This window comes from Sinocyclocheilus anshuiensis, unplaced genomic scaffold (assembly GCF_001515605.1).
Source record: "Sinocyclocheilus anshuiensis isolate Anshui unplaced genomic scaffold, SAMN03320099.WGS_v1.1 scaffold168, whole genome shotgun sequence".
NCBI lineage: Eukaryota > Metazoa > Chordata > Actinopteri > Cypriniformes > Cyprinidae > Sinocyclocheilus > Sinocyclocheilus anshuiensis.
The window spans coordinates 226,354-253,362 of NW_015557060.1; the positions used below are offsets into that span (position 1 = coordinate 226,354).

At 36.7% G+C, this 27,009-nt stretch overlaps 2 protein-coding genes across 4 annotated transcripts in view; one reads left to right on the forward strand and one right to left on the reverse strand.

Annotated features, from left to right (window-relative positions):
- LOC107676485 (homeodomain-interacting protein kinase 3-like) overlaps positions 1–10,716 on the reverse strand; it is a 64,679-nt gene extending 53,963 nt beyond the window's left edge. For both annotated transcript variants that reach the window (XM_016471038.1, XM_016471037.1), the window contains exon 1: positions 10,417–10,716. The gene's annotated coding sequence lies outside the window, so the exon portion shown is untranslated. The remainder of the gene's footprint in view (positions 1–10,416) is intronic.
- A 2,749-nt stretch (positions 10,717–13,465) lies between these two features.
- The window catches only part of drc9 (dynein regulatory complex subunit 9), a 19,943-nt gene continuing 6,399 nt past the window's right edge, over positions 13,466–27,009 (forward strand). The window contains exons 1-8 of one of the 2 annotated variants that reach the window (XM_016471029.1): positions 13,466–13,699; positions 21,300–21,454; positions 21,627–21,755; positions 21,857–21,938; positions 22,195–22,356; positions 22,777–22,851; positions 24,478–24,609; positions 24,731–24,832. In XM_016471029.1, the coding sequence (XP_016326515.1) occupies positions 13,601–13,699; positions 21,300–21,454; positions 21,627–21,755; positions 21,857–21,938; positions 22,195–22,356; positions 22,777–22,851; positions 24,478–24,609; positions 24,731–24,832 (936 nt within the window). In that variant the 5' untranslated portion in view covers positions 13,466–13,600. The remainder of the gene's footprint in view (positions 13,700–21,299; positions 21,455–21,626; positions 21,756–21,856; positions 21,939–22,194; positions 22,357–22,776; positions 22,852–24,477; positions 24,610–24,730; positions 24,833–27,009) is intronic. The other variant, XM_016471030.1, reaches the window with a different exon arrangement.

Consider the following 27,009-nt stretch of genomic DNA (forward strand, 5'->3'; position numbering starts at 1 on the left):
AGAAGCTACGCAAACAGCTGTCATTATCGCGAACAATTTCTTCTATTTCATAATCGTACGATTATATTGTCTGCAAATTTTTTTCGCATAGCTCGTCAGAGAACTACGGCTCTGTGTATTAAATGCTGCTCCATCTGAAAGCAGGTGATGGAGATTTACTACTGATTACAGAACCAGCTTTACTGACAAGATGTGCATGACAATCGCATTCGATTAATCGTGCAGCTCTAAAACCCACCTTTATTTGTACACCAGAAAAAAAATTTGAAGGAAAAGGAACAAGATAAGAGTGTGCTTTCTGCAACAGGCCAACACATGACCACAATTTTGAAAAGACACTGCCAATTTCACATTCATTTGGCTGACATCCTGTGCAAACGTTGTGGCTTGTCCAACTCTAATTAAGGGCTGAAGCACACTTAAACATCTCAAGAGCAACTTTTCTACAGAGTGCAAACAGCCAACTGAGGTATAGGGAGTGAAGTGAGAATATATAGGGTGAGGGTATAATATGAGAAATCACAACATAAGAAAAGGCAGGCCAGTCCAAGCAGAGAAACTCAAATGAATAAATATTAACCCTAACAAATATTGCTGTTGACAAGAATCATATTACAGATGAGCACTGTATGTTCTTGGTTATCTAATTTACCCATTTTAAAAAATACAAAAATAATAATCAAACATCTTAACACTGAACATTCACCCTTTACTACCATATGAGCACAAACTTTTCAACATTAATTCACAACTAACTCTATTACAATTTCAGGCTATTTGTTATTTGACAATCATCATATTCATATCTGTGTTTGACCTTTACTATACAAAAGTACTAGAAATTGATTCAGGCTGTTTTTATGCACTATCATTGTAAAACTACTAACCAAATTAAGTGGCTGGTTAAGATTTGCTCAAATAATAAAATTAGGATATAAAGCTATTTTTAAGGAAGAAAAATGCATTGCATCTCCAAAAAAAATACACCAAAAAGTACCATGGAAATGCCAAGTTGTTGTTTTTTTTGGCTACAGTCAGGCAGGGTTTGGTCTAGGCATGGGCCGGTATGAGATTCTGACGGTATGTTAACCTTAGATAAAAATATCACGGTATCACGATTACAGCTCTAAAATATGTTATTTTTAAATGTCTTTTTTTCCCACTGAACACAATACATTTTATTTTTAAGAAACATAGAAGATTTTGGAACACTCTATAAACATGCCAGGCTAAATAACTAAAATAAATAATTGAATTATTCATAATTAAATTAAGTGTAGTCACTTAAGTGGGCATAAACCTGCAGCTCAACAATAATCAGAACATACATAAATAATTTTCTGTAAAAAAAAATAAAAAATTTAAATTAAAATAAAATGCAGTCATTAAACCTGCAGCTCAACAAGGTTTTTGGAGACATGCTCACTTTCTACACATTCCTCTTTCAGTCCAAGTTATGATCCAGGAATGTTCACCTTTCCTGGATTAAGTTTGGAGCGGTGAGGTACGAGGATGTGTGCACATTCACACATAAGGAAAGAGAGAGCGCGACACACACACAAACACACACACAGTCTTTCTCCGTGCAACACTCAAACAGTGGCAAAGACACCTGAGAGCCAGCAGTTTGTTTGTTTTTTAAATGTCGTGATTTTGAGCAGATGTAAACAATGGCAGGAAGCTTAAAAGTATAGACGTGATACCAGCTAAATTTAATTATTGTACTAAATCGCAGAAACGTAGTACTTTAGTCTGTTATTCCTCGCTCTGTGAAGTAACGTTAACGTGAGGGAGCAAACTAGTTGACGTTAGCTAGTTAATTAGCCATGTTATCTGCCACAGTAGCAAGCCAAATAGTATTTATTTCAACACTGAAACAAATGGTGGGTGGGTCTCTGTCTTGATCGGGGGTGAAAGAGGAAGAAATGAAGATGACACAGATATATAGATTATGAACGACCTGGAAGTATTTATTTAGCGATCAGCGCTAAAACGTCATCTGTACGGAATATCATTGTGTATGGAACATGGTTAGTCTATGTTACCCGAAAAATTTCAATACTGCAGACTTCATCTTTTTCGACGGGGGAAAAAGTTCCAGGGATTCACCTCCTTTGGCCATCCCACACACAGCTGACTCTCACTGACTGCTCGCACCAAACGGAGGAGAGGTCATGTGACTCGTTATGCACTTCGCTGCACACAACCGAGGGAGTTCTGCACTTTCCGTCTTTGATGACACGTAAAAAAAACTGTGCATACCGCAGGAACGGTATAACGGGAAATTTAAGTGGTTTTGAAACCGTGACTTTTCCAAACCGCGGTATACCTTGAAACCAGTTACCGTCATATGCCTAGTTTGGTCTTAACTAGTCTGGTAAGAAGAAAAAAAAAACGTGAACACCCATAGAGAAAGTCAGGGTATGATTATGGTGGGGACAGCATAAAACATCTAATTTTCTGATGGCCTTTCAGCATGTTCAGTTGGGTGAAAAAAATATTGTTCCTCCTTGAGAAAAAGAGGGAATAAATCAAGGGAAAGGGAAGAGGAAGTTACAGTCAACAAAGTCCCCTGTTTTCAAGGAAAACACATATTTACAAAAGTCCACAATCCAATTAAAAAAAATTATTTGGAAAAATAAGTCAAACAACAATGTATTCAGCAGGGCTGGATGACACAGACCAAATATATATATATATATATATATATATATATATATATACACATATATATATATATATACACATACATATATATATATATATTAAACTATTTAAGTCTCAATGTTGAAATTTTTGGTAAAGAGAATAATGCATTCAAATCAACATTATAATTTTGATGTCAGTTCATTTAATAATCATCAATAAAACGAAATTACATTTCAATACTCAACATATCCTAGTATGTAGACTTCATTCCCCGTTAAATCACTGTACTCTAATCTCACTTTCTAGTGTGTTCACTGAAATGGCACAATTTTCCAAGATGCCTGGCTTTGTACACCCTTACCACAGTAAAACCTTGGAAATTTGTGGGAAAACCCCATGAATCATCTGGTTTCGAAATCAGAGAAAAATATATGGTATTTCTGAGTTGGGTTGGAACAGCTTGACCAGTGCAGTTTAATTCATTATTGAACAAAAGTTAATGATTTGGTCCTTTTTAATGAATCAGTCCAAAAGAAGCAGTGAGTTCATGAGTTATTGGATTATGTGAACTTAAAATCAGTGCAACTCCATGTCCTAACTGAAAGTACTTCCAGTGACAACCAATTTGTCTGTCAACCAATTTGCCTTCCAGTGACAAACAGTTTGTCTCCACTATGCAACTAATCAATCAAAATCACAGCCAATCAGAAGAGTGTATGGGCGGTTTGTCTCTCTAAGTGCACTGCATTCGTGCAATCTGCAACAAAAACAAGTATGTCTACATAATCAATGATGTTGAATTTGTGTGAAATTCATCACAGTGTTTACGTTTATGCCCAATCATGTCACGTTTCACACCAAACAAGAGCTAATACAGTTGCATTGACACAGCATTTTATTGGATTTATTTAATATTGCACTCATAATTGTGATAAAACCTTGCCTTGTAATTCGTGCCATATTTTATTTGTAAAGTAAGTATTTTTATTAGGGATGCACCGAAATGAAAATTCTTGGCCGAAGCCGAACAAAATGAAACACTAGGCCGAAGACCGAATACCGAACACGGTTTTTGCCATTTCAAATAAAAAATAAATTACAAAACAACAATTTAAAAATATTTACTTAACACTGACTGAAAAATTGTTAACATTCTAGCAGACATTATACCATCAAAGCAAAATGTAACTTAAAATTAATAAGTTAGTAAAATAGACTAATATTTTTTGGCCATTTTTGAGACTTAAATCAGGCATGTACTTTTTACTGTACACATAAAGGCAGCCTTGCTGAGCAGAAGAGAATTCTTTTAAAACATTAGAATATATTACAGATCCCAATTTGAACACTGAATGTTATAATAAATGAATTGATAGAGCTGTTGTAGGGTAATTATTATTATCATTATTATTGTCTTACTTTCTTATTTTATTTTACAGAACAACAGTAAAATTACAATACTATTATTTATGAATGTTGATTGTTGATATATTGATGTTGAAAAAGTTGTTGCTTTTTCTCTGCTTTTATTTTGGCAGAAACCCGCAGGAAGATCTCAGTGCTTCTTTTTGTTGACAACAGCATGCAGCTTTATAAATTATTCTCATTACGAATTTGGGAAGATATTTGTAGCACGTATCACATTGTCACATGCCTTTAAAAAAATTCACAAAAATGTTACTGAGCAACTGACGAGTAACACAGTTTCAGCACAGATTTTCCTCGTGCTTTGGACTTTGAACCTTGGCGCCACAAGCTCGTGCAGCGCTGTCAGAATACATGCAATTCGTGCGTGCATTAGAAAATATAACATGCTGCAGTTTATTTACTAATCGTTTGAGGTGATTTCAATCATCATACAGTAGCCTAACCACCAGCATTAGCCACCTCTTCTTCTCATCGGAGACGCGATGCAGCACTAAACAGTCTCTCGCTGTCGGTGCTTCGTGCTTGTAATGATTTCTGCGTTTCTCTGATAGTTTAAATACTTTCACACTGCCGACATGTTTGCTGCATTAGTGCGTGCCTCTATTTGATCGCGTTAGTCATTGTTCGGTACATATTATTCAGCCTTTTCGCTTATTCGGCCGAACACCGAAAGTTGCTGCTACACGGTTATTAATGTATGCAATTTCAGCAATAAAATTTTAATTTTTTCTAAAAAGAAAACAAATTAGTTGTTTATTTAAGAGATCTATCTTATTATCTCTTGTATATTTAATATTGCTCTTTAATAAAGAAAAATGACGTCTTATCCGATTACTCGATTAATCGATGGAATAATCTGTAGAATACTCGATTACTCAAATAATCGGTAGCTACAGCCCTACATTACACGTTATCAAACATTATTTTTAAAGTGATTAAAAATATATACAGTATTCAGAGACAATCTTTGTCATGAAATAAACTGTTATCCATTGTGGTTTCCATGCATTTTAGCTATTAAAGTAATGCACATTGATACATGTTCACTGATCAAACTAAAATTAATTTTTTTTTAACATTATACAACACAATAATCAGTACCTGAGATTATTAGAGGCACTGGACACATGGTTTGTATGTTCTTAAATAGAAACCATTGGCTAGTTAGGACAAAGACTCAAGTCTAGTTAGCACACTGTGTAACCAATCACTAGTTCTTGATTTGAAAATAACACTTTCACACAACTTTCTCCCGTACAGTACTTTAAAAAGCCCATTTCAAGCACTTGCTAAACAATAAAGTAAATGGTTACAATTTCACATTTAGTGTAACGTTTAACTAGCTTAAAGAATACAGACTTTTCTATCAAGAGCTGAGGGTTCGCTGAGGAACATCCTGCTTATGGAACCAGAGAGGTACCAGAGGAGGGTCAATGGCCTGAAAAGCACAAGAGTCTTTGAAAAGACTGTGGATCATGTTCACGAGACAGCTGCAGTGTGGCACGTGAGCGTGTTTATGTCACATAAATGAGGCTGCACCTAAAAGCGACTGACAATTAAGACAAATGTGATGAATTTGTTAACCAAGACAGATATAACCCACACTGGTTGAATATTTACAACAGTATAGAAGTGAGTGATATAATGATGCTGTCAAAGCAGGATAGGAGCATAAATATGCTTGATGGATAATATCATGAATGTTTTTGTATTAAACATCATAATTTTAGGTCACAATTACAGTTTAACACTTTAGGGACCGATTCTCACTTTTAACTAGCTTCTTATTGGCATGCAAATGACGAGCATATTAGCTATAGTATCTATAAAGCACATATTAGTGCCTTATTCTGTAACCATACTTTAGATCCCTTAACCACACCCCATACCTAAACTCAACAACTACCTCACTAACCATTACTAAGCAGCAAATTAGGAGGCACAAACTGTCCCCAAACTAAAATATGACCAAATGTATATATCTCAGGTAGTGCTATCAAATGATTAATCGCAATTAATCGCATCCAAAATAAAAGTTTTAGTTCACATAATATATGTGTGTGTACTGTGTACTGTATATATTTATTATGTTATATATAAATACTAGGGGTGGGGGAAAAATCGAAACAGCATAGTATCGCGATATTTTCTGCGGCAATACTGTATCGATACACGGACGCCAAGTATCGATCTTTTATTATACTATTTGGTAGAATAATAAAATCTATTTCTTTACAATCCACTAGATGGTGGTGTTGAGTTTTTTTCTGGTGAGGTCAGCTGGGTCACCTTTAGCATGCAGTAAGTTAGTAAAATAAAGAGGGCGGCATCGCGGAAAGTTATCAGGAAAGCCCCGTCCACGTTTAAATCGGATGTATGGACTTACTTCGGATTTGTAAACAAGGAGGGGATGTAAATAGGGATGCACCGAAAATATAGGCTACATATAATAATAATAATAATAAATATGGCGCAGGCGCGCCGCGTTGCGCCCCGCCCGGCAGTGTTCAGCGCACAGGTTTCACTCTCCTCGTCACTGCGCGGTTTGACGCTCCGCTCAATATTCCGATCTATGAATGTGCGTTCCACTCGTGTACCGCTCATGCTCATCGGAAAAGCAAAGTCCGCTCAAATAACGCACTGGCAGGAAATTTCTGTGCAGTATAGACCTACTTGTTCCGGTTTGCAGTAGCGCTTCTGTGCTTTAACATGATGTAGGCTAGTTCAGCTGTACTGGGCAACGCTGGTAAAATAATGCTACCTTCAGTGACGCTATGCTCTGCTATGTTATGCTATGCTCTGCTATGCTATGCTCTGCTCATATGCTCTGATAATAATAGCTTTGTAGGACTGCACAACTTTTTAGTACAATTTCAAGTTGCACTGTTCAAAATACCTGTAGTAGCACAGCAGTGCATACCTGTTTACTTTTAATTAAGGTGGACTAGATTAGACTGTAATACAAATAGTTGAGTTTGCCAGGTACATACAACATTTATGACAGGTATTAATGAAAGTGTTGGTCAGTTTGTCTGCTTGACAATCCCATTTTGCACTGCAACAATAAAACTGAAGTGAGATAAACAAACTGAGAAATGTTTCTTTTTAGTTAAAACAGATGTTGTCAAAGTTTTCCTTTGGGGACATAATTTGAAGTTGGAAAAAGGTAATCAATTGCAATATATCGCAATATATTGAAAATTGCAATAATATTGTATTGTGATACAAGTATCGTGATAATATCGTATCGTGAGGCCTCTGCTGATTCCCACCCCTAATAAATACACACACATGTATGTATATATTTAAGAAAAATGTGTTTATATATTAAATATATATGTCTGTATAATATAAATTATATGCATGTAAATATATACATGTAAATATTTTCAAAATATATACTGCATGTGTGTGTATTTATACATAATAAAATACGCAGTACACACACACATATTATGTAAACAACAACTTATATTTTGGATGTGATTAATCGCATTTAATTGTTTGACAGCACTAATCTCAAGACATGTAACTTCAGAATTTCAAGGGATAGTTAAAGGATATAAAATTGTCATCATTTATTCACACTTGTGTTGTTCCACATTTTTTTTTTTTTTTTAGGTGAACTTAAGTTTTTTGTTTTCCTTAAATTACATCCTCTACTAGTTAATTTTAAATGGTCCTGCAAATATTAATTTGATCATCTTCCAGGTGAAAAACCTACATCCAATAGGTTAATAGTAACAGCATACCTCTCATCTACAAGCTTCATGATTTGTTAGCATTGATGTCTGTAGTATGCATTGTTTACCGTAAAATGCAATATTTATCTGTTCAAATCCCTAGCCCCAAGTGAAGTGACAATAAATGTCATACTTGGCAAGCACAAATAATGAAGCCGCTCAAGAAACTGTCAAAGATTTCTGGGCCAGGACTTAAAGGGAATACAATCCTGTGGAACACAATTGAAGATATCTGAATATGAAAAATAGTGGCCACATAATGAAAATCAGTGGGGTCCAGTGTTGTTTTTTGAGCCCCACCAAAATCATTGCATGGGCAAAAACAGTTAAAACATTGTTTGAAATTCCAAGGAAAGCAGATTTGGAATAATATGAACTATTCCTTCTATAACTGACAAAAGGAAGCAACTCTGTTAACACCATGTTTGTGTTACTTTATGGTGCGAGGGGCTGGATCTCATATCAGGGGTTAAAAAAATCAAGGCAATAAGTGATCTGAACTGAATGCATGCACAAGAACGCAAGGCCATAAAGCAAGATAATTATTAAAAATAAGTTTTCCTATACTTCAAACAATACAGTACAGACAGGGTTATAGTCAAACAACAACAAAAAAAGACATGTCTGAGCAACCTCTTAAAATGTAAATTCCATGGAGTCATAGCACATACTGTAGTCAGGTCTATTTTGGTTGCAAGCCTCACCACAGTGAGTAACACAGGCCGGAGTGGGTCGCTGGTGTGGACATGTCTCTGCACTCAGCAGAACTCAAATGGCAGCTAGGCTATCGTGTGACTCCTCTATTGAACTTCCCCCACCACTAAATGAGCTCATTCTTCAGAAAAAGCAAAACCTTGCTGGTGACAACAGCCTTACCCGCCATACAACAAGGAACATAAAACACTCTGTCTGTCTCTAGGGTCGTCTTAAAATGAAAGCTAGCAGATTACAAAAACTCGAAGACATTCAGCTCTAAAATTAAAATTGTCATAATTTATTCATCGTCATGCCGTTTTAAACCAATATTACTTTAATTCTTCTGTGGAACACGTAAAGTGATTTAAGAAGAATATCCCGTCCATATGCATGAGCACTTAGGCTGTTAAGCACCATATTTTAAGTTATTATTCAATGATAAGTGGGCTGTTAAAAAGATAGTTCTGTCATCATTTACTTACATTTCTTTTTTTAACCTGTATAACTTGCAAAACACAACAAGATATTTTTACACACAATGAAAGTCAACTGTTTGATTAACAACATTCTTCAAAATATCTCCATTTGAGCTTCATAGAAGAAAATTATCCAAGTTTATAATAATATTTTGGGGCTGAAACATCCATCTGTAACTGGATCACCAAGACATTTTGTTAATCTTGTGAACGGTTTGATTTGTAAACCAATCAATCAAAATCCATTGTACTGGATTGAAAGGATCTGACTTACAAATCCGATCAGACTTCTCTGATGAACCCACAAAAGCTAGTGCATATGTCTAGTGTAAATAAATATAGTACAATATAGTGAAATTGAATTGACTGCTGTTAGTAATTTTGGAGCCCAAGGTCTTCACTTTCATTGTATTGAAAAGAAGGCCAGGTCATTCTTTAAATAAGCAATGTCTGTGTTCCACAGAGAGTCATTTGGGTATGAATTACATCATTTTCCTCATTTTGTGGTGAACTATTCCTTTAATTCCTCCTGTCAAAATAACCATCATTGTGTTTACACAAGACAAACAGCCCTCAATTTAATCAGATATCGGAAAAAAAACAATTTTTTGGCAAAGCACTGCGGGTAATGTTAACACCCCACATGATTTTTTCTCATGCATAGTAAACAAGTCTATTTTTATTTAACATTTGACCTATTCCACTGCAGATGCATGCTGCCTCAAAACAACCTCAATTAGCACTTTTAAAAAGTATCCCTTGTGCACTCTGTTGAGGACAAGATCTCTTTTCTCATTACTTACTTTTATTTATTTTCTTGTTTTTTTCCTTCATATTTACATCCTAAGTAACCCACCTTTTCACAGAATTTACCTTCCTCTAAACTCTTGATCTGGTCAACAGCTAAGAAATATCTGGGTTGTTAAAGACTAAAGGTTTCTTCGTCTTAAAACTGCTGGAACAGTAGCACGCTACAGTAACTTTCATTACATAACAGCAGTGTTGAACTAAAATTATTAATGCATTAATACATGTGCAACTAAATGCACAATTTGAACTGCTTCAAAATGACAATTACACATATACATGCATGCCTATCTATTTATGCATCGAGCTTTCTTACTGATTACATACCAAAGTTAGGTTGTATCTCAATTTACTGTATGTCAAATCTTAGGAAAAGCTGTCTGCCTACACAGCATGCATGAATGATGTCCATGAATCGATTCAAATTAAAACATGCGCATTATCATAGGTAATAATCGCACTTTGCAACGCGTCTTTGATGCCCAAGATAAGTCTATGTAGGAAGCTCACTGGGATTTGTCACACAGCCGATGTGATCATCCGTTTTGGTTTTGACTGTTCCATAGACAGTTAACGATCAACAGTAAAACAAAACCGCTCCGATTAAAAAGTCTCACCTTTCACACGGACTAGCAGTAGATGTAATCCAGGTCTTCTCCGATCATTTTACACACTTCGACAGAACTCACAGCATGTAGATGTGTGTGTCTCATACTGCTGCCATCTTGTCCTGAGTCCACAGCACCATCACCCACATTTTAAACCTCAAATATCTCAACAATACACGGGATCCACGACACAGAACCGAGTCCGGGTCTTTTCAGTGAAGCTGGGGCTCTGCCTTTGGTGGTATGGGCGGTTGAGCCCATATTGTGTGCGGGGAAGAGCAGCACTGATATCAGTAGATATCATGTCCCTGTACACTCACTCACTCTCAGCTGTGCGAGGAATGTTTGCTGCTTATGACACTGCGTCAGACCGAACTAATCGAGTGAGGAGGGGAAAACAGTAACCATAGTTACTGCAATACACAATACAATAGTTAGTTGCTTATGTAGAATATAATACGTGAGATGTCTTAGAAACCATATATATAAATACCGTATACATATATATATATATATATATATATATATATATGCTTGAAACACTATGATGCTTTTAGAATGTGTTCCGTAGTTCTTTTAATTTATACCGTTATGAAAAAGCGTGCTTCACTGTACTGAATGTGTAATTGTAGTGTAGGCTACTTCAAATCATAAAAACTTTTTTTTGTTGTTGATAAACTGCACTTGAAGATAATATAAAATCAAAGTGCACGTAAAGAGAGTACACTGCTTCTTAACACATTTAAGTACACATTTAAAAAGTGCATTTACTGTATGTTCAATTAAACATTTTTCTATAGCCTAAAGCGCATTGTTAATCTTTTGTCATGCTTTAAAATACATTTATGTGTTGACATATTAAAATAAAGCACGTAAAGACTAGTGTTATTTCAGTCATTCTTGAGAAGTGGGACAAAACAGGGTGCAAAATTAAAAAAAAAAAAAAAAAAAAAGTTGTACAAATTGAAAACATAAAACCTTGTACTCAGACAAATGAAACTACATTTATGTATCTTATATGTACTAAGCTACTGAGCAATGCTTTGATACAACCTCCCAACTTTTCTGTTTTGTAACAAAATTAGCTTTGTTAGCTTGGACTGTGTAATATAATTTCAGCTTTATCTTTAACAGCATTCAAGATGTTTTTAACATTTCAAAACACTTTTAAAGTTAATAATAAAGTTAATGAATGTGTAATTACATTGAAATACATGATAAGTTTAAATAAAAATGACATTATATTTTAGTGAACATGCTTGTCAGTATATTCGGCAGTACACTTTACCCATATTTCAAAGACAGTAGAAGTAGGCCTAATTATGAAAATATAGGCTACAGTATATGAAAATGTACTTAGTCCTAATTAAAAAGTCAAATGTCAAATCGCCATGTCAAACCTGTTGCTGACACAATATTTGTCATTTTAAAGCAGCTGAAAGAGACAGAACAGCTGCAACTTCTTAAATAGCCTACATTCAAGCAAGGTACTTCAAAGTACTTTTAGTATCAGTTTGATGACATAAGCGGCTTCTTGTTTCTGTATGTGTATAAGAACACATCTCAAGACATTTGGTCAGTCATGTTTGACCGGCTGGCTACAGGGTAATCTTTTCCTCCTAGTGCTGGCTCGTTTCTGGTAACAGGATGTAACTGGGGGATGGAGGTGGTCTCAGTGGAAATGGTGCAATACTTGCATATGCATTGAAATAACTATTTATAGCATAATTAACATAATAGCATAATTCATAATGTATTCTCTTTTGAAAAAGAATGACATGATAACGTACTTTTAAAAAAGAGAGAATGTATCCTTTAACAACACTGACAAACTGCCATTTTATGTCTTGCTGTTCCTACATTTTGGTTGTGGTTTGTTCTAACCCCTACTGAACTTCTGCGACTAACAAAACGAACAATCACAGGATACTCATAGTTCACCATTTAGCCTCACGCTGTTAACCTGGTTTTCTACGGCATCTGTTTGTCCTGAATGTATTGAGGCAAAGGTCTATCCAGCTGCCTTGACAACAGGTGTGACCGTGAGGCTTCACCATATAAATATCCTGCTGGCTTGTCAGTCGTTCTGGCAGCTTTGCAAATGGTAGGGGCATTTGTGAGAAGCATTTGCAATTGAAAAGGCACATTAACACATGAGCAAGAGTGCTGGTGTTCTTCTCAATATCAGCACAGCTGCGATTTGCTGTGGCCTCTGGGTAGGAGGTCTAGACTATCTGGAGCATGGAGAACTTGTGAAACATGTCCAATCAAATCTGAGTACATTTTAAGAATTGGAAGAAAATAATCAATGAATCATGTTTTAGAGAACTTCACTTGCTCCAGGGTGAACTTGTTAACGTTATCATAATTTTACTGGTAGTGTTGTGTTTTCAAGCCAGCCACACGTGCTCGTCTTCTGAAGAAATCTGAGTTCTTTTGGTATAGCCTGACATGCGTAGCCCTTTATTGTACGATCTGCTGCCCTCTGCTGTTTGAAAAAAAAAAATATATATATATATATAAACAATTGAACAAAAATACTGTTCAGGTAACGTCATGTCAAGATTTATTGGGCAAAGGTAAATTAGTTTTAATGGGAGATGTCACAGTAGATCGTATTGGATGTTTTGCTGCCAAACGATTAATCGCATTCAAAATAAAAGTTTTTGTTTACATAGTATATAAAAAAAAAATCAAAAAAGATAATGACAATAACAATACATAGACATTCTTTAAAAACACGACAAATAACCTTTAAAATCACAATTAACATTTGACGTCTTCTGAATAAATTATATAGGCTAATGTAAATTTAAATTAATAAAATAAAGAAACGCTCATGATGACTCTTGACGTTACCTGTGAGAGAAACATAAGGTCATCAATGCTTGGTTTATGTGAGTTCAATTTTTACACTGTGTGTAGACAATCATACATTATATAGTGGTCCAAATATATTGTGCATTAACATTAATTAAATCTGGTGTAAAAAAACAAAAAAAAGCCAACAAATATGTACATGTGATCTGTGTACAAGTGTTGTCATGACAACGGACACCGTAGCTACGGCAGGCAGCTCGTGTAGCTCTTTTTTTCCACGGTTGATTTGTCTGTTGTTTTAGCTTGATAGAAAAAGAAACCGTTACTTGTTATTTTCCTTTATTTTCCCATCTATTTGGTCAGATTACGCAGTATGATGTCTGTATTTGTGCTCAGAGCGTGTGCTGTGCTGCAGGACTGCGCTGATCAGCTGGCAGTGTTAGGAAACATTATGCACCCCGGAAAGGACACTGTGAGTAACATCATCAAACTTAAAACAACCTCATAGTTTTCTATTTAAAGAACAGCAATTTGTACTGTAACTACGTTGTAATTTATTTTGTCATCTGCTAATGTTACATTGATCTGTGTGCTATATTTGGTGCCTGTTGATGTTTATTCCTTTTGGGTGGGTTGCACCAATAAGGATTAAATTGGTTAAAGTTTAGAGCTAATTAAGACTTTGTTGATCTAGGTTTTAATTCGAGTTGTGTTGCACCACTTACTTTTAAACACAGGCGCATTTATTTTAACCATTTATTTTTTAATTACAATATAATTAGTTTTGCTTTCAAACACAATAGAACTCATTTAAAGGGGACCTATTATGTAAAAATCACTTTTATAAGGTGTTTGAACACAGTTGTGTGGCCGCAAGTGTGTGAAAACAACCAGCCTATAATGGTAAAAATCCACCCACTAATTTTTTATATAATCCCAATAAATCATAAACAGTCTCTCTGATCACGCTATTCCAGATTTCTCCTTATGTACACCTCACCGTAGGGAGAAATCCTGCCCATTTGTTACGATTTACGCCATATTAGCATAGACACAGCCATGAGTGAAAAGCAGCAGTCCGTCATTACTGTTTTCTTGCTGTAGCTGCTGGAGATATACAATGTCAGCGCCAAAGAGGCATTACAAGTGTTGTGTTTTGGGATGCACCAACAAACATAGGTGTCTTTATAGACTCCCTTCATCTGAGCCGCTGAGGACACTGTGATTAATTTTCATTTTCGAAGGAAATATCCCAGAAAAAATCGGTAAAGTCCTCTAACAATCAATACCAACGCTTTGTGCGCGAACGTCAGCTCCAGACAAAGTAAGTATCACATGTTGTTTTCCTAATTGCCTTTCTGAAAGAGCTACTTGGCACTCTGTAAGGCTAATGTTGCTAAAGCTATGCCTGTTTTCATTGATGCTGCCTTCACGTGATTGACCTTTTTCATGATATTCCAATTTTTTTGAGATGTACCTGTAGAAGTCATATTTTGTTTTCCAAATTGCCTTTCTGAAAGAGCTTCTTGGCACTCTGTAAGGCTAATGTTGTTTTCACTGATGCTGCCTCCACGTACTGCCAGAATGATAGTAAATAGGAATGTGGTATTTAAAAATTGCATATGAAAGCAATGTGAAGTCGATCTCTTGAATTTGTCAAGCTCATAATAACAAGTGGGAAGTTTGTGATAGCCCGCAAAGGCACCATGAGGCCAGCTGTGTCGTTATTTCTATTGTGCCGTGCTCCCCATCTGTGTAATTCATAAACGGGCATGCACACAGTACAGTCACATGACTGACTTTTAGCACATTAGGCGATCGTTAACCAATAAGATTGCAGTGCTTCTGGGAATGGAGAAAACAGAAATTAAGTATATAAAAGGAATAAAATAAATAGGGCTACACAAAATATATTTCTATAAAATAATTAGCCAAACAGATTTAAAAAAACAACAACAACATTTTGCTAACTTGCTGACTTGACATTCATCATCAAAAATGCATTTAACCAAACATAACTGCTTAATGTAAAAGGTCCGCTATAAAATCAGTGTGCAGTGCCCAAACAAACATTATTGCACGTGAAGGAACATGAGTGATGTATAAGCCTTATTTACATAATGAATAATAATAGTTTAGCAACCAAATGTTCCATAGCAAAAATGGAAACGTTTGGATTCTTTTCGAATGAGAGAGGCTCATGAGCCCAATGCCGTTTCAGTTTTGTTGTTAATAAGTTTATTTTAGCTTGACGTTTATTACCATGAATGCCACTATAGCTTAGTTTGTGTTTTATTTTATAGTTTAATATACAATTTTATAGCTACTTATTTTTCATTCTTGTTCTGTAATAGGCCTACCATTAAATTTAAAGTAGCCTATGTTTTTGTTGTGGAGCGAGGGGAACTAAATAGGCTGTATGTTTATAATGTTTGGAAAAATGTTGCTATATTTACTGGTTTTTATTATACATTAATGTTTGCAATTACAAGGTTAATGCGTGTTTTTGGAGCAATTTCTCTTTCCTATTTTTGACCGGGTTACTTTTCTCCATGTCGTAAACTCTAGGGGCAAGGCTTTTAAACCGGGGTGTTTTTAGGGGCGTGATAGTCAAATGACTATGATATTGCCGTGATATTTTCATGATCATTCTGACTGGCGGCATACGAATATTTTATGAATCACATGTGAACACTGTCGTAAGTTGATTTGTGCACTCGGATCTGCGATCGTTTAACTAGATAAAGTTTGATGACAAACCTTGTGTTGGCTGGCATAAAAGTATAAGATAGTTTTAAAGGCTTGAAGTGAGACGGTTTTACTCTCGGATGTGCAGACAGAAAGTCAGATGAAGACAGGACAACCAATAAAAACTCAGAGAGACAATATTAGAGCCTTTCAGACCCCATTTGACCTCAACAGATACTAATAAAACCACATGAAACCAGTTCAGTCCTTAATACACCACCTCAGACACAATTAGACCTCATAAGAGCACTATACACCACATCAGACCAAATAAATTTAGGCATTGCCGACATGTTAAACTAGTAGTTAGCATGTCCTAAGATAAAAGTGTTGTGCTATGTTTGCTAGACGTTGCTAACATGTTTAGTATGTCACTAGCACGTTACTGGCATGTTGTTAGTACATACTAACAATCTAACATGTTTCTAGCATTGTTTTAACATGTTGCCAGCATGATTTAGAATGAATTTGAATGAATCAAAGTTTCGGAACGCATTGGAGTGTGTTCACTTACACTGAACAAAATTATAAATGCAACACTTTTGTTTTTGCCCCCACTTGCAAACTTGTTAATTTAGTTATTTAACAGGGACAATGCTGAATAACATTACAGATGCTCTACATACAGGCTTCTAGCCAATGGCTAATTTGCAGCCCCAGTCAGTTCTAATCTTATATTCTTTGTTACATTACGATTGCAAACAGTATCATTATGTTCTTTAAATTGTGTAATATTTATAGACAATATTCTCTGTCTAGTTAAACAAGTGTTATCGTCAGTTGTTTTTGTGACACCTCAGATTATGTTCATAGTATCTTTTAGCTAACAATCTGCTGTCAGCAAAATCTGAGAAAACGAATGAGATTTGAGACATTCAAGCACTTATCTGTTGTTGCCTAATATGCCTAACACAGCGGAACTGACAAAACAGAAGCTCTTGAGCCTGTTGGGGAATCAACTGCCAGAAAGCGGCTGACTGTTGCTTTGTAGTGCAGAACAGTGCCAAAAAGCCCTAACTGAGAAACAGGAGCGTCCAGCAGGAAAGCCTTCTCCTTCTGTAAAGTTTAGTAGCCAAATTGGCAAGTGAATGAAAAAGTTAATTTCATACATTTCATGAATTTAATGTAAAAAAAAAAAAACGTAGCAAATTATTCTCAGCGCTCCAGGCTGTGCCTAAATTGGTTGCATTTGCCACCAAAAATGAGGCACAGCGCATGAAAGATTTGGTGAGTTACTTTTCTCTTTGTGTTTTATTTTATTAACATTAAAGGAATAGTTCACCCAAAAATGAAAATTGTGTCATCATTTACTCACTCTCAAGTTGTTTTAAATCTGAATGAGTTTCTTTCTTCTGTTGAACATAAACAGTTATTTTGAAGAATGTGGGAAACTAAACAGTTGCTGGTCCCCAGTGACTTTAATTTTTTTTTTCCTACTATTAAAGTCCAGCAACTGTTTGGTTACCCACATTCTTTAAAATATCTTCATTTATGTTCAGCACAAGAATACATAAAAATGAATACATGTTTGATACAACATAATTTTTGGGTGAACTATCCCTTTAATGACAAGCGGCAGCATGTTTAGTACTGTCCCTTTAAGAGCTGCACGCATCCATTTCTCTCTCAACTGTTTACTTTCACTTTAGACATAATTAACTGTGTTTATATGTAAATCGTGTGTGTTTTTGACAGTATTAGCACAATCAGACGATAACTAAGTAATCAGGTGCTGTTTGACCGGCCCTTATGGACGCTTCGGGTGTACGCGCTCTGACTAAGAGCCAAAAAATACCGGTCTAAAAAAATACCGGTTCTCGGTACCCATCCCTACATTGAACACATCAAGTCATTTTTTTTTTTTCCTTTTCGACAGTGAGTATTATTCCTCTAATTTTACTACTATGATTTCTGGCTTATAAGTATGACAAATAAAACCTTTTTTGTTTTAGAATATTTTATATCTTTATATCACATATATGAATAATAGGGAACAAAACATGTTCTGTAAATTCTCTCCAAAATAAAATAGAAATAATGAAAAAAAGGAGGCAACATTTTTTTTAAAGAACAGAGTGAGAAATGTTAGAACTTTTTTAGAAAACACATTTCATAGGGTATTAACATATGACATAAACAGTCACAATATAACTCAACGTAACTTTGAGGCAGCACTGTCTCATCACTGTCTTCCCTAATTCCGAGGCAGCATTTATGGGAACCTTTTTGGGAGCTCTTGTAGCAGGGGGTTCAGACAGAGACCATTAGGGCAGCGATTACAGGAATCTTAATCAGTAGCAGGAAGTAGCAGTGAATCTCAGTAGCGGGAACCTCTGTGGTGAAATGACAGTAAATGTTGGTGCTGGGACATGGTGGATAGCGTCCAGACCAGAGCAGTCATTGCAGGAACCTTTGGGGTGTCCACAGAAACTTTAGGGAGCACTCGTAGCAGGGCAGCCAAGATAAAGAGCTCTGGAACTGGTGCAACCTACACAGAAAGCACTGAGACAGGCATGACAGGAGTGTCTGGAGCCCTGAGCACACATTACTGGAAGCTCAAACTCTGGAGCAGCCTTTACAATCTTTGGGATGTCCATGGCAGGAGGAGATCTTTTCTTGAACTGCTGGCACCTAGAAAACATCACATGGAACATAGAAGCCTGGGACATCCATGAGATCCAGCCATTACAGAAATCTTTGGGACCTGAGACACACATTTCATGGAGCATAGCATCTGGGACAGCCATGAGAAGTACATCTGAGACTGAGCAGACAGGCACCTTTAGGTGGCCATAGCATGAACCTGCTAGTCAGCCTTTAGAGAACATCTAGCTCAACTCACGTCGCAGAGACTTCAGAGTCCAGGACAAGCTTTTGAGAGTGTGCAGACATGACAAGGAGCTCTGAGACCATGTAGACATGACAGGAACCACCGGGAAGCCCTGGTACCACAGCAGCTGGTACCCCACAGCAGCCTAGGAACCTCTGGGACATCAAAGCTTGAACTTGTGGGCAGTAATGAGAGGAAACCCAAAAGGAACCAGAGCGGTGGAGACTCTGGAACCAGTCAGACATGATGGAGAGTGCTGAGATGAGGACGGTCATTACAGGCCTTTGAGGAGGCTGTGGCAGGGACCTCTGGTGAGCAATGCAAGCAAGACAGGGACCTCTTGGACTGATACTTATGACAGGGTTGTGGAGACAGTGATGGGACATTGCAGGTTAAAAAGTAAGGCAAAAACTAGCTATGCATAAATATAGACATCCCCAAGCAAGCAGTACCACCAGACACAAATATTGCTGCTTCAAGCCATGGCGCCATATACAACCATGGCCTGCCTGCCCCTTAAGATGCTGAGACTCTGGAGCTCCTTTTCTTACCGACTTACATGAGGACCTAAAACAAAATAGAAAGCAAAACATTGCCTAAATACATTAAACTTCTTAATTTCTTCCCAATCAAAATTACCAACAATAGCATATGTGTAAAAAATGGGCTGATTTTACGCTCAGTACCTGAAACCAGTCATGGTGGAGCATCTTCCCTAGATTGAGCCGCTTTTTAACATTTTGTGTTTGTTTATTTTATTAAAGTTTTCTTTAAATGTTCGCCGGTTCCCGCCTCCTTCTTCCCGTGACTACGAACTGTGTTACAATGATGTTTCTACTAGGGCTGTTCGATTCCAAAATTCCTGGTTCTGGAATCGATGGGATTCGATTCCAAGAGTCGATTCCTCACTGTTGTTTTCGATTCTTTTTCGATTCCTGTTTTTTTTAGACTGGAGGAACCTAATTTCGCCATGACTGCAGGATAATGGTCATAGAAAGTAGCCCTTTCATAATATGAAGCTTTATTTGTAAAAACTGCAATACATTTCTGTAGCTCTGATTGATTTTGAATTGTAATTTTGTCTGCATTGCCCATGATAGTCATAGCCCACAGCTCAGCAGTGGACATGTGTTTATTGCATGAAATGAACAAGACGTGAAGTGTCTAAAATACATGTGCACAGCTCAGCTGAATGATGTTTACTTTAACTGTATGCTTTGCACAAAATTAATAAACTGTACACTGAAACAGCGACGTTTGATGACGCAGCAGCCGAGATATGCAGCCTTCGTAGGATGCAGCCTTCCGTTTGAGAGGCACCCATAGATAAGCTTTGTTGAACTGAAAACGGCTCTGAATGAGTAGTCGATTCTCCTTGATGGGATCGATTCCAACCTTAGGAATCGACTCTCGATTCCCAACGCCTCGGAATCGATTCTTTTGGGAATCGATTCCCAGCCCTAATTAACAGTCTTTTAAATTCAACAAGCTATGTGCCGATGATACCTGAATAAAGTTAATGAATTTAAAATATATAAATTTTTACTATAGTTCTTTATACAATACATAGTGCCAGCAGCTTCAAAGAAATAAACAGGAAAATCAAGCATGGAAATTTAACACTTTTTGGTAAGGGAAACAATGCAGAAAATGCGTGGCGCAGCTGACACAGAACAGCATACGCTATTTACGTTTAGTGGATTACGTTACTCTCCAAAATGGCGCTATAGGGTGACGCGGAGGAGACGAATTGTTGAATAAAGTTTTTTTTTTTTTCTTTTGCGCACAAAACGTATTCTCGTAGCTTCGTATAATTGCGGATGAACCACTGATGTCACATGGATTATTTTACAGATCTCCTTGCTACGTTTCTGGACTTGGGAACATTTCAGTTGCGTTGCTGTCTATGCAGGGTAAGACAGCTCTCAGATTCCGTCAAAAATATCTTAATTTGTGTTCCGAAGATGAACGAAGGTCTTACGGGTTTGAAAGGACATGAGGGTGAGTAATTAATGACAGAATGTTAATTTTTGGGTGAACTAACCCTTTAAATAACTGGATAAATTTTTCAAAAACTTGTCCACGTCACAATTTACCTCATTGAGAAAATAAAAATTAAATGTAATTTTCACAATTACAGAAATCGATGCAGGATGAATATGAGTATTGGTGGCAAGATGCGCTTAGTTGTCATGAAAATAATTTATTTCATATAATTTTGACTGGACATGTTCTTGACTGACTCAACTTACAGCACATATTTAGACGGTCCTCTTGCTGTAACTTGAGGTCAAGTGTCTTGATCAAGGACAGAATAGGGATAGTTCCTTGTTGGGTTTGAAAATACAACCGTTATTGCCAGTCCAGCTCTTTAATCGCCAAACAATAGTAACAATAGTCTCATAGTAAACATGCCATCCTTCTTGTTTTGTATCTCCCAATCTTGTTTTTCTCTTTTTTTTTTACTACATTCTATATCACTCTCTTTATTTAGCAGCAAAGGACGAAACTGCATCTGAAAACAGCTCGACTGATGGCTGGGAGCAGTTTTTCTGATTTCACAGGAGAATTACACCAATCCCAAAAGCAATTTAGTATTCAGGAGAGGCTATTTACTCCTGACAACCTGGCCAAAGTGCAGAAAGACAGGTGAGTACACATTTCTCTAGTATAGTGTTGCTACACTATATGCAATTAACACATTTGCCTATTGTTTTTCATTTAATGTAATTTTGCATACATTTTGAGTTTGAGCTCACATTTTATTGTATTTTTATAATGTTTCATAAACCATTTCAATACAATCTATGATCCAATATAGGCAGTTTGTGTCAGATGTGATAAATGGGCTAGTGGTTGACCTGCAGGAGAAGAACTCTTCTCAGAGTCTCTTTTCAGCAGTAGAAGAGCAGCGGAAGAAGAAAGCCCAGCTTCTGGACATAATAAACAGGTCTTAACATGAAGTGACCAATCATTCACCCCAACATATCACATGATTATAATATATAACCTAAAACAGTGAACATGCACCACATTGTACATAAACCGTAGGGAGGAAGAGGGTCGACTCAGGATTAAAGCACTGCAGAAAGAGTTACTTGACGTTCGCAAGCAAAAAACAGAGGAGTGTGTGGTAATCACCTATTTTTTTACATACAGACTTTTTATTCATTAATATTTAATTTGACTTGAACACCATTTATGTAATATTCCCACAGTCGTGATTTTACTGTGCATAATATAGAGATGTTTGAACAATATGACAATTGTATCAAAGTTGATAGAAAAAAAGTATGGCATCGTCTTCACCTAAGAACTTTGGTCAAAAATTGTAGACAAATATGCATGTGGCTTTTGCAGTCTAGCTGAAAAGACTGTTTTCTTCTCAGCGGCTTGAAGAGTTGGTGGCCTACCTGAGAGACCAGGTACAGGACATAAGGGTGCTGTCAAACCGACAAGGGAAATTCGTGAATAGCTGTGCTGAACAGCTGGTCTGCCAGGGACTGAGAGTCAACAGTCACAAAGAGAAGGAACTGGAGGATGAAGTTGGGGTGTGTGTCTATGTAGCTGCATCATTTTGTGCCCTAGAAACTACATAGAACACTATAGCAACACCCTTGTGTCAGCCCAGAATATTTATCCAACACTTAAAGCTGTAACACAAAAGAAGATATTTTGAAGAATGTTGGTGTCCATCAAAGCATTTGAGCCACACCTCTTGATGCTCTTATTGAAGAAATATGGAAGAACAAAAATAGGAATAATGGTATATTGTGTAGATGTCGATTCCTATGTACTTTTAATTGCTGAAGACACTGCCACTGTTTTTACAACAATATGATCAACTGACAGATGTCAGTAATTTCATAAATTCAGAGTTTCCAAATTACAAGTTTAATAAGTCATAATTATAGTAATTACAATAATTCTAACATACCCACATACATACACTTTTTAATATGCACTCTCAGATGCTGCAAGAGAGAACTGAAGAGGAAAAGAATGTTCACATGGAGTTGGAGACCTTCTTAAAAAGACAGCATGCAGTGAGTGAAGTACAACTTTATTTTATGAAGTGTAATTCATAAAGCTTTGTAAAACAAACTAGATTTGTACTTACAGGGTTGTGTACCTGTGAGAGCTGAAGATAGTACCCTAGTTGGTGTAGAGCATGGGCATCCAATCCTGCTTCTGGAGGACCACGGTTCTCTGCAGAGTTCAGCTCCAACTCTGAATGAACTAATAAAGGTCTTGATGATTACTAGGTGCTTCTCAGTTGGAAGGTTGCATTCTATCGAGGTTGCATCCTGCTTAATCCAGTACCTCTGAGGTTTCTAAATATGTTGAAAGAAGGATGCAAAATGAATGCTGCTCTCCAATGATCCTTCAGATTCAGACAGCCTTCAACAACGCTTTATGAAGTTGCAGCCAAGATATGCTGCCTTCAGATAAAAAAAAAAAAAACACCCACACAACAGACTTTCAGGAAAGTGTATTGGGGCAGGTTGGAGCTAAAATCTGCTGGATATTGGCCCACCAGGAGCAGGATTGGATACCCCGTTACAGAGCCTGACATAATAATACCTAGGTAAACACCATATGACAACCTATGGGCTTTTTCATAAACTGTTAAGTGTTTGGAAAGCACCTATAGAAATGTGTTTCTAATTTATACTGTATTTAAATATTTTAGCCCTCATTTGAATGATTATGATGAACAACACTTAATTTACCTTACTGCTCTAATTTACCAGGAAAGATATTCCAAACAACAACAAAATTCACGACTTAGAAAATAAGTAGCTAGTCACAACTGTTTCCTGAAACCGTAGTAACATGATCGTTGGTTCAACAATATAGAACTGCCGTTAATGACAATACTACCTTCTGCCAATTAGCCAATGAACAGATTCAAGATCGCAATGAATGTCAGATTAGTATAGTTAATTTCCACAAACAAGAGAAATATGTTAATTTTAACATGTAAGCAATTGGAGTGCACGTTTATAGACATGCCGATCCTTCAATCAGCAGCTTTCTCCACAATGTAATTTCTCCAAAATGCTGCTGTAATGAACAGTGCATCTGAGGAATACTTTACTATTTTTGTTTGTTTAGCTTTATTTAATGATTAATTTATTGTAGATATATGTGAAATATATAGAATGTACTGCATGTTAGTGTGTGTATTTTGCCCAAGAGCATGAAGTCCCCACCATACTAACAATAAACTCTACTTCTAACCACAGGTTGTTGTTCCAACAACAGAACTTTGCAATTGTTGGAACTACCCTGGCATTTGAATCTGCTTATTTTTCTACTGTATAGTATAGGCAAAAAACATACAAAAAAACAGTACAGTATGAGACGAGTAGTATATCCAAATTCATTGTACTCATGAAATAATAAACACTGATCTGATAAAAGTAAGTTTGAAACCAAATGTTAACAAACAGTATGTGATTTCGGATACAATTATGGTTTCAGGAAAAGGCAAATCATTGAACTATGTTGGTAACAACAGAACTTGCAACCACAGTTTGGCTAACAATGCATTTCGGAATGCACTCTGGAATTCTGAAGTCTCAATAGAATTCCCATGCTGCTCTCAGCAAAACTTTACTGATGACTTTAGAATTCATTGCTGTCACTGAACTTTTTGTGCCTAAAAGAACTTACAGGAGAAGTTACAGTTTTGGATCCAGCGGTATGAAAAAGACATGGAGAAGAAGGAGCAAGAGATCACTGCTCTACAGAATAAAAGAAATGTCAGCCAGGCACGAATTCAGGAGCTGTCCAAGAAGGTTTTTATATAAAGCACATCAGCGCTACATGTTTACTGTCTCCTGATATTAATTCCTTTCAGAATTATTTTTGATAAAGTATCTGCACTTGCAAATTGTAAAATACCTTTTTGTACCTCAGTGCAGAGACATGCAAGAAGTTATCATTGAGGACAGGACAGAGAAGGAATGCTTGCGTGCACAGCTGGAGAAGGAGCAGAAGGAGAGAGATGCAGCAACTAAGGTAAAATCTAGCTTCATAGATTCTAGGAAAAGTAGGTCAAAGGAAAATGACTATGAGAAGGTATATCATTTTATTATGTAATTACTTTTGAGCAGTATATGATGCAAATTGGTATTTCAGGGCTTTATGGAACTGAACCCTGCATGCAAAAGAACTGCAGTCTTCTTTAAATTGTTTGGAAAACAGACAGTTTTGATGAACTTGCATGTGTACAATTCAGAATTTAATTGAGAATTTCAATTCAGTCCCTGAAGTTGAGTTTAATTAGGGGCCAAGCACGGAATGGTGCGTTCATAGCATTCTTCTTCTTCTGTTTCTTCTGCTTCTTCTTTTTCCGCTCTTGAGTCTATGGCAGCCCATAGAACCGCCTGCGGTAAAGTTCTGAAACTCGTTCTAGACAAGGGGTTTTCCAGCTTTTAGGACACCCCCCCCACCTCCCCCCATTTGTCTAATTTCACACAGAATTCTGACAGTGTGGTTGAGTTGAACAGATTTGATGACAGACTCACTGTGCTTTTGATGAAAGGGTTACGAACCCAGTCAAATGGAGGGTATTAAAGGGGTCATGAACCGCCTCTGTTTTTTATTTTGTACTGTCCTCTGAGGTCTACTTATAATGTTATCACGATTTTTACATTATAATTTACATCATAATTTAGAAATAATAGGCTATTTTCTGTCCTGTTTTTAACCCCCCTCATCAGAATGCTCTGTTTGAATAGGCGTGATGGATTGTAGACTTGGAAGTAATCCCACTGCAATGATTGGCTTGTGTATGTTCGACAATCTACATCCTTCACAGATGGATGCTGATTTAGGTTAAAAGCGCATAAATACTCAGTACATATCAAAAACAATCTGTTTAACAAAGCAATAGTGATCACATAATGAAAGCAGTTACTCTCACACTTGTGTGTTGCGACATGTCTGTCGGCTCCAATATAGTTGGCACAGCATCATCTTTTAGTTTCAATCTTTTGAAAAAAAAACCTGCATCGAATTGTGCCTTGTTTGTAAACGAATCCGCGGTAAAATGAAGTTAAACAAAGGAGTTCTTACTGATGCGGTCAGGAACTTCATTAAAAAAAAAGTTAATTCACTCTTTCCTAATGTTGGGATCAGAAGGAAAGCAACACAAACAATGCAAAGTTTTGAGTTCTGAAACTTTCAGGATGTTTTTTTTATAGTACAGTGACCTCTTATATGTCAAAAGGAATTTTGGTTTCTCAGTTCATGACCCCTTTAAGTCTATCAAAAATGTCAAACAGGTATGCAAGATCTGTGAGCCACTTCAGGTCAGTAAAATAATTTGCAAAGGAAGATCCATAATCATGCAGAAAAATCCTCAGTTCATCACGCAATGAAAATATCCGCTGCAGTACTTTCCCTCTAAAGAGCCATCTTACCTCCGTGTGCAAAAGTAACAATTCATATTCTGACCCCATTTCTTTGCACAACAGGCCAAACAGTCTTGATTTTCTGGGTTGAGTCTTTATGAAATGTACAATTTGTGTTGCTGTTTTAAGCACTGCGCTCAACTCTGCAGGAAGAGTTTTTGCTGCAAGGGCCTCTCTGTGAATCATACAGTGGGTGAAACGAACGTGCGGAGCTACTTCATGAACCAAAGTCCTTTATTTTTCCCTAACATTGATCACGCTCCATCTGTGCACACACTAGGGGTTGAACGACTTCAGGTTTTTTTAAAGTCGACTTTTATGTGATGAAAGTCGAGTCGAAGTCGACTAGTCACTGATGACGTCATTAATGAACAAATAAGTCTGGAGCTGTGATAAACAGCTTGTGCACAGCTATGGCATATGACACAGCGCTGCCCACATGGCTATTGCTCCTATAACAGCTCATTTTGATCAGTTCTTTTGTCTTTGGGTTGTTATATTTCTCGTCTTTTGGAGCGCTTTCAGAGTATGCATTTATTTGTCATTTAACTGTTTGGAAACGGAGCGTAAATGTGGAAGTCATTCAAAGATTTCTTATCCTGTTGTGCCCTCTATAGACCAATTATCGGTTTGTAAACATTCAGGATGCGCGCGCATCATGGTTGGAGAAAACCCGGGAGAGATAGCCTTTCACGGAATTTCATGGATACGGTACAAAATAGTTAGGTTTAAAAAGATTATAAATTATATTGATTAGATGTCATTTTCAAAATGTTCTAC